The sequence below is a fragment of the Monodon monoceros genome, unplaced genomic scaffold, assembly GCF_005190385.1.
Source record: "Monodon monoceros isolate NGI ecotype Baffin Bay Population unplaced genomic scaffold, NGI_Narwhal_1 Super_Scaffold_19, whole genome shotgun sequence".
Lineage (NCBI taxonomy): Eukaryota > Metazoa > Chordata > Mammalia > Artiodactyla > Monodontidae > Monodon > Monodon monoceros.
The window spans coordinates 80,806,004-80,814,485 of record NW_021703775.1 but is presented as its reverse complement, the minus strand read 5'-3'; the positions used below and the strand labels follow the sequence as shown (position 1 = coordinate 80,814,485).

Below are 8,482 nucleotides of genomic sequence, written 5' to 3'. Positions count from 1 at the left end.
GAGGGAGAAAAGAAAGGAGGGCAGACGGGCCTGAGTTTGGAAGGCCTGGATCCAGGTGTCCCGAGGCAGCTAAGGCTCGACAGCCTGGCTGTGTTAATTAACGCCTTTGCCTCTTGGCTCACAGCATTTCAAGTTAGATTCCATCATTTACAATCCAAAGAGTCACTATCCCAGTTGTACATAAAGAAACGCATCTCCAAAATCACATTCATACACAAAAAACTAAGGAAACCAAAGTTATTTTTCAAATTAACTCAAGGAATGGGTCTCTCTCCAAGAAGCTGTTCAAATGAAAGCATTTATTTTTATAAACATTTTCTCCAGCCAGTATGTCTCTAATTATACTTAAGAAACAGAATAATAAAAAAAAAAAATCTGTATTTAATCTTGTGCCAAGTTAAAAGAATATCCAGTAGCTTCCACTTCTTGTTTTAGGCTGTTATTACCATTACTTTATATTCTCTTGGTATAAAAATATATTAAAAAAAAATCCCAAACTAACACATAAACAAGCAACACAGCTACCAGCATATCCTTATAAACATAAACATGACCGACGCTCACAAGTCAGGCAAGACAGGAATGGCATCTCGGGGTGGTTGACTCATGGATGGTGGCAGGCAGTGCAAGAAAGTTTCTGGAAGACCGTTAGTCCTGGTTTTCAGCACAAGAGAACCTCTCATGTCACGTTTCACAATATTCAAAAACAACCACCTCGTTTACTTGATTAAAACCGGGGCAAGGGACAATGTTCTCGGGGAGCCCTGGGGGCACTGCATGGCCAGCGGGCGCAGCCCCGCAGTCTGACCAGAGGCCTGGGACCGGCTGCCAGATGTCGACCCCTGCAGACGCAGCGAGGGTTTCCGCGGGGCTCCGGGAGCGTGCGTCCCCGGCGCAGACAACACCCTCTAACGATGGTCAAGTAGGGGAGGCAAGCTCCTCCAAACCACATGTGGGGCCGGTTCCAGACTCAGTGGAACGGCCGTCCTCTCCTGGGCCTGGACTTCAGGCGACCGGCTGAACGGCGGAGGGTCTTCCTCTCTTGTCGGTGCCGTTTCGCAGCCTCCTGCTGCTGCTTCTGCTGTTCCGACTAAAAGAGAAGATTAAATGAGGAGAGAGAAAGAGAAAGGGAAGGCCAACACCCCTTTTCTGTGGCCATCAGAACGCCAACAGCACAACCACCAATCACTGCCCTGCTCCGGCAGGGACAGCAGGACGAGGGCCAACCCTTACGGTCACTGTGAAACCTGAAACCCTAAACCCCTGGGTAAGAGAACGGCCTTGACACACGGGTCTAAACCACACAGTCTGAGGCTGGCTTTCCAACTCCCCACACAACACGGCCCCTCCCAGGAGAGCCAATTTCAAGAGGACGCTATTGCTTTCAAGATGTCCACGACTTCTCACGTAGAACTGTCTTTCGTTTACAAGCCAGAGACATTCATTAGTTTACTCAGACTGTCTTAAAGACACAAAAGTACTTCTGTGTCCTGAAAGCATATAATAACCCACCCATGGTTAAGCGTTCAGTCTCCAGAGCTGGTTCCAAAGAGTTTTTGGCTATTTCCAGAAAGTCAAACTCCCCTTGGAAGGCAGAGATCTACCATTAAATGCTGATAAAGGCTCGGCAGACACGTCAGTCGCAAGTTCATGGCTGGAACGGGCGCGTGGGTTCTAGGCGGGCTGCTTGAAAGGCACCGTTCTCAGCACCCAGGCGAGAGCCAGACCTCCTCCAAACAGTTTCACTACGTTTAGCAGAAATTCTTAAAAGAGAGGAGTTTCAACGCAGAATCCGCAATGAAGTAAGAGCTATAGAGTTTTAAAAACACTTTTGGTGGTTTGGATAATACAAACTCCTAACCATGAAGCTCAAAAAAAAAAAAAATCTTAGCCGGTGGAACTGACAGAAGGTAACTGTGAAAGCAGGGGCAGGGACAAATTTTTAAAGGTTGGAAAACACTGCCTTATAGATACCTATGTACGCAGCCTGCCTGCCTGTGACCTGTATTTTCCATGCACCTGAAAATACTATTTGTATTTTAGTCTTGAAGAGAAAGTCCCTGCGTTCACTTCCAGCTGGTATCATTCAATATTTTAAAGAGTTGGAAGGTGAGGGAATCGTGAGAAAGGAAAGCAATTTATAAGACCAAAAAGAGATGAATCGCCCCTATTCTAGGAGACTCTTAGAGATTCCGAATAATTATTTAAGTTCTTTTTCTGACTATTACCATTTTTGCAAAGCCTTTTCACAATAAAGCCTGCCCTGTGTACTCCTCCCCTTGGCTCTACCTTGGCCCCGTCCCAGGTCGGGGTGCCGTCCGCACCCCACGGGCCCCTCACTGCAGGGGAGGAGCCTCCAGCCACAGGACTTTTTAAAAATAAAAACAGTATGTAGTCTTCTGCTAACTAGAACTTTTCAATAACTTTCCACGGCTCTTAGGATTGAGGTTAAAATTGAACATGACCTACTCACCAGGCCCCACAGGACAACTCTACACGTCTTTCTAGTTACACCCAAAGCCACAGTTCCCCTCCCCAAGATGGCTGTTTCGCACGCATAGGCGCCTTCAGATCCCTGAGCGCGCCTGGAACCCTGCCTGCCCCACCCAGGCTCTGACTTGACTCTAAGATCCAGCCTGTCCCTCACTCATCTGCCCCACACTCCATGGTCCAGGCCAGGTCCCTGACACTCACAGCCCCGGGCCTCCCTGGGAGCACGTCCCACATTACAGTGATGTGACTGTGTGTGTATCCCCCTCTATAGCCTGAGGACTGTGGTGGCAAAGACCAAGTCTGTCTTGTTCTGTGTATCCCCAGAATGTGGCACAGAGCAGGTATTTGATACACATTTGTTAACGGAAAAGTCAGAAACCCCGAGGGAAACTGCATACTCCCTAGCAGACCAAATAACAGTGTCATCAAGACCCCTGTAAAGTCAGTGAATTTGTTTTTGCATGTTAAAAAGTATCCCTAGGGCTTCCCTGGTGGCGCAGTGGTTAAGAATCCACCTGACAGTGCAGGGGACACAGGTTCGAGCCCTGGTCCAGGAAGATCCCACATGCCGCGGAGCAACTAAGCCCGTGCACCACGACTATTGAGCCTGAGCTCTAGAGCCCGCGAGTCACAACCAGTGAGCCTGCATGCCACAACTACTGAAGCCCGTGCACCTAGAGCCCGGCTCCGCACAACAAGAGAAGCCACCGCGATGAGAAGCCCGCACACTGCAACGAGAAGCCCGCACACTGCAACAAAGAGTAGCCCCCGGTCGCTGCAACTAGAGAAAGCCCGCACACAGCAACAAAGACCCAACGCAGCCAAAAATAAATAAATACATTTATTTATTTTTTAGAAAAAGTATCCCTAAAAAAAGCGCTTCTTGTCCAAATAACTTTGGGAAAATAAAATAAAGATGAACAAGGTGTTCTGGGTGGGGCTTTTAAGTCAGGTGCTGTTATGCGTCTCTAATACAGACATCAGTAGTAGATTACCCTTATGTGTCCGGTGGCAAAGCCCCTTTCCACGAAGCCCTGCCCACTGGTTCCCACAAGGCAGGAGCCTAAGCAGGAGCTCGTATGCAAGAGCGATCGTCCTGCAGACAAACCCCTGTCCAGAAAAACCTCTCATCAGCCCCCTTCTGAAAAGAGGCTGTATTTGGAAGACGTCGCCACCATGTGACCCATTTGCTATGACCGAAGAGCCAACTAGCTCACTCCCCTCCTTGTTCCTGTCCCGACTCCCTCCCCTACAGCCACAGCAGCCCTGTCACAGAGACAGGGGAGGATGAACACAAACCCACACCCTCGTACTAGCAGCGGCCCAGGGCCCCTGAGGGACTGAACTACAGGACATTTGAAACAGGATCTGGGACCTAATCCCAGTTTTGCCACCTCACAATTTTAAATAATATTAAAGCATAGGTTTTCTCCCTCAATTTGATTCACATATGAAAATACTGGGAAAACTCGAGATCTTACCTGACTATATTGTACCCCTAGTATAAAACGATCTGTATAAACAAATATACAAACAATTCCCTAAATATTCTTAAGTAAAACTAAGACTTAATAGTTAAAATTCTGTTAGCCAAATGATAAAACAGGCATAAGCCAAACACACCAATTGATGCATCCCCCAGAATAGTTTCCAAGCCTCTGCTGGACTCAACCACGAGGCTGTGTTAAGTACTTTTTACTCAGTGTTGCTTTTGTTTTCAGGGGGAAAAACACCCAAGAAAATCAGAACCATCTTATTTTCACTTTACCACGAATTACAGCCTGATATTCAACTCAGTACCTTCCAATTAAGGGGAAAAAGTGGGAAAGGAGTGGGCATGCATCCTCCTTGAAGCTCACTCCGTGCCACAGAGGGAGCGCAGGGCCAGGGCAGCCGCGAGCCAGAGGTCCTCCCACAGCTGCCGTGCGCCTGACGCCCCCTCGGCCTCTTGGACTTCAGGGGGAATCGGGAAATGTTTGACGGTACACAGAGAATTTCTAAGAAACTAGGTGCAGGCACAGTTAGTTCATCTGAACACAGAGCCAGTTTTGGCTTATTTAAATGAGAAGTGTAAGAGTGCAAATTTGCTCTAAATGGAGGCAGATTTAACTGAAAAGCTTCTTACACTTATAATAAAGATGTTCTGAGGCGGGGTGGGAGGAGGGGGGACTTGGAGAAAGGTGGTCAAAAGATACAAACTTCCAGTTAGCTAACACTGCTGTATTATATTACACACATGAAAGCTGTTAAGACAGTAAATCCTAAGAGTTCTCATCACAAGGAAAAAACAGCTTTTCTTCTTTTTTTTGCTTTTTCTTTTTATTGTATCTAATACAATGGATAATGGATGGTAACTAAGAAGAAAAATGTCCTTATCATTTGCCAAGCCTCCTGATGACACCAAGAGAACTGTCAAAGAATCAGAGATGAATGGGAGAGGATGTGAACAGACATTTCTCCAAAGAAAATATACAAATGGCCAATAAGCACATGAAAAGATGCTCTACCCTCATTAGTCACCAGGAAGATGTAAATCAAAACCATAATGAGATACCACTTCACACCCACTAGGATGGCAACAATAAAAAAGACAAACAATAACAAGTGTTGGCAAGGAAGGGGATAAAATGGAACCCTCATACACTGTGGGTGGGAATGTAGAATGGTGCCACCGCTTTGGGAAACAGTCTAGCCGTTCCTCAAAAAGTTAAACAGTTATCATATGGCTCAGCAACTCCATTCCTAGGTATATACCCAAGAGCAATAAAAACATGAGTCCGTGCAGAAACACAGGCCTGAATTTTCACAACAGCATTATTCATAATAACAACAAAAAAAAACCCAACCCAAGTGTCCACCAACAGATTAAAGGATAAGCAAAATGTGGTATATCCACACAATGAAATATCAGTCATAAAAAGGAATAAAGTCCTTGCACATGCTACAACATGGATTAATCTTTAAAACATGCTAAGGTGAAAGAAGCTGGTCGCAAAAGAAAACACGTTGTATGATTCTATTTATATACAGTGTCTAGAACAGGCAAATCCCTAGGCAGGGGAGATGTGAGTACGGGGTGATTGCACAAGGGGTTTCCTCCTGGGGCGATGAGGATGTTCCAGATTTAGACAGTGGTAATGAACACCCAACTTGGTGAATATACTAAAACCTCTGAACTGTATGTACACTTTAAAAGGATGAATTTTGTGATATGTGAATTAGAACTCAATTTTAAAAAAGAATCAGAGGAGGAGTCTTTGTCACTCTTTCCCTCTTGGAGACAATGTATATTAAGGAAGATTGACTAAATGAGAAAAAAAATTTGACAAATAAAACCATGTAGCAAAAATAGAAATGAAGTTTTCCCTCTCCTGAGAACAAAGAAAAATAAAGGGAACAGTGAACAGGCTAGAGAAGAAACATAACCTGGCCTGAAAGAGTTAATCAATCCTAGTTTTATTTTAACTGTTACTAATCTGTAGTGTCTGTAGTTAGATCTGTCCTTCACAAAGCTAACCTGTCACCCCTAATCCTGTGTAATTTACATTCTACACCTGGTATTTGCTCCCCCTGTAATCTCTTGTAGCAAATCACCCCTTGTAGCCGTTTGCACTTCAGAAAGGAGGTCACAGACCGATAACCCAGAGACTAACGGACCCAATTACCGGGCTGCTGGACCCAATTACCTGGTTGCCTGACTCCAGTGGGGGCTGTCTTGAAATAATGCAAGAAGAAGAATGTAAGACCTTCATCATTTTGACCCTTATCACTCACCTCGGACTGCGAACTCCCCTATAAGAATCCCTGTAACTCCCCGGGAAGGGGGGGCACAGTTCTTGAGGCGCTAGCCTATTGTGTCTTCCCTTTGCCTGGCAAAGAAAATAAAAAGCCTCTCCACTTCTTATCTTCCAAATCTCTGTATTTGTATTCGGCATCGGTGCGCAGGGAGCCAAGACTTGGCAAGAGCTTCACCCATGAGTTCCTAGCAAATATTTAAAGCAGCTTATTCCTCCTTCAATGGGTACCAGGCATCATCAAAGCCGGCTGAAGAAATGACTGTTACAAGTCAGTTCAGAATAACCTACTACCGACAGAAACTACCTACCCTGGATAAGCTGATCTTACTGCCATGAACACATCAGAACTCACCAGTTCTTGATCTCCTTTAAGTCCATGTGAGCCTGAACTATTCCATCATACCGCAGGAGGTCACGACTTGTGCTTTAGAAGGCCCTATTCAGGTGGTCCAGCCACCCAGAAACCACACGGCAGCTCCTCACCAACAGTACCAAGCCTGGGGTCACTGAGGCCCTGTCTCCCTCAGGACACCAGAAACACGCCAGCTCTGCCGAGGCCAAGCCGTGTGCTTGCGGCCCAGGACAGGTCCTGGCTGCAGGAAAAAGGCCTGAAGAGAACATAGCTCCTCAACAGGGGAAAAGCCTGGGAAGACACACACAACACTACTGGAGGCCTATTTTGCTTCTATAAATTAAAAAAGAACATTAAAAAGCAACTTACCTTCTTTAATGTAAATGTCAATTGTTTGCTGCCAACCGTGGTGTCCGATACACACAAAGTCCCATTTTTCGCTTCGAGTTTCAACCGGTCTTCAAGGGTTTTACTGCAGGAAATTTAAGAGAATGACATATTAATTAGCATTTTGTTTTGATTTACCATTTGAAACAAGTTTTAATTAGAATTGATCACACGAAGAATGATCTTTCACAAATTTGGTAAAGACAGAAAATGGCATTCGTTTAATACAATCAATGGAGAGAATTGCGGGCACTCAAAACCATCATTATTCAGACTCAGCAGATCCCTAGTAGAAACAATGGCTGTCCCAAACCCCCACTAATTTAATATTTTAAGTGGGGGTTCCACATATTTCAATGGTTGCTACTTATCTTACTAAATCACATTTCTGAAGCCAAAAGGCAAAGGAGCAATATTTCTGAAGCCTGTAATTTACCGTAATAGTCAGCGGCACTTACGCTGCTAAAGCATTTTATATGTAATCCACGCATGAGTTAGGTATGTGAGCATCTTGGCAACTCATTCACCTTCTACAAAGGACTCAACACAAAGGAAGCTCTCCAGGTCGAGCCACAGAGAAGTGCTATGAGAATTCTGATTTGTCCTTCACTCGGTCTTAGCTCATGGACCACACTCATCACCCACAGTATGACCAACTTGAAACGTGAATACTCGTCTAGACGATTACACAGAGGGAACAAAAGCAGTTACACTGAGGGTAAATTCTATCTGATCCAGCCCTATTCACTGCTACTTCTCCAGGTGTTTTCCTTTCAATTTCTTACCTGAATTACCCTTTCTGACACAATTTGCCCAAATTTCAATTTCATTTCATTTCTTGATCATGTTTCTAAGGTCTCTTTTTATAATCTTTGTCACTGTTATGGTTTGCTGTGCCCGGCAACTGATTGCCAGCTACAACAATCAAGACGTTAAATTTGAATTTTGTACCAGTTATACAACACTTCATTGAATGTTCTTATAATAATGTATTATTATAAAATCAGATCATTGTTAAGCTGGTTTAGAGGGAAAAAACAGTATTAAGCCTAAAGATAGACATTTTGAGTCAGTTTTTTTTTTTTTTTGCGGTACGCGGGCCTCTCACTGTTGTGGCCTCTCCCGTTGCGGAGTACAGGCTCCGGACGCACAGGCTCAGCGGCCATGGCTCACGGGCCCAGCCGCTCCGCGGCATGAGGGATCCTCCCGGACCGGGGCACGAACCCGCGTCCCCTGCATCGGCAGGCGGACTCTCAACCACTGCACCACCAGGGAAGCCCCTTGAGTAAGTTTTAAAGTTAGCTCTAGCCCTTCTAGAAAAGGCTAAAAGCAACACCCTCATATCCCTGGGATGAAACTAGGAGGGGAGAAGAGAGGGAACAAAAAACAAGAATATGGTTTTCTCTTCTATTCGGTTCCTTCCTCAAAAAAAAGTAAATATACTTCCCTTTCC

The 8,482-nt window shown here is 45.2% G+C and overlaps 1 protein-coding gene across 1 annotated transcript in view; it reads right to left on the bottom strand.

Annotated features, from left to right (window-relative positions):
• Positions 1–286: 286 nt before the first annotated feature.
• NOL10 (nucleolar protein 10) overlaps positions 287–8,482 on the bottom strand; it is an 86,780-nt gene continuing 78,584 nt past the window's right edge. Inside the window, exons 20-21 of the mRNA XM_029232113.1 lie at positions 7,012–7,114; positions 287–1,090 (exon numbers count right to left, since the gene is read on the bottom strand). Coding sequence (XP_029087946.1) covers positions 971–1,090; positions 7,012–7,114 — 223 coding nt within the window. The 3' untranslated portion in view covers positions 287–970. The remainder of the gene's footprint in view (positions 1,091–7,011; positions 7,115–8,482) is intronic.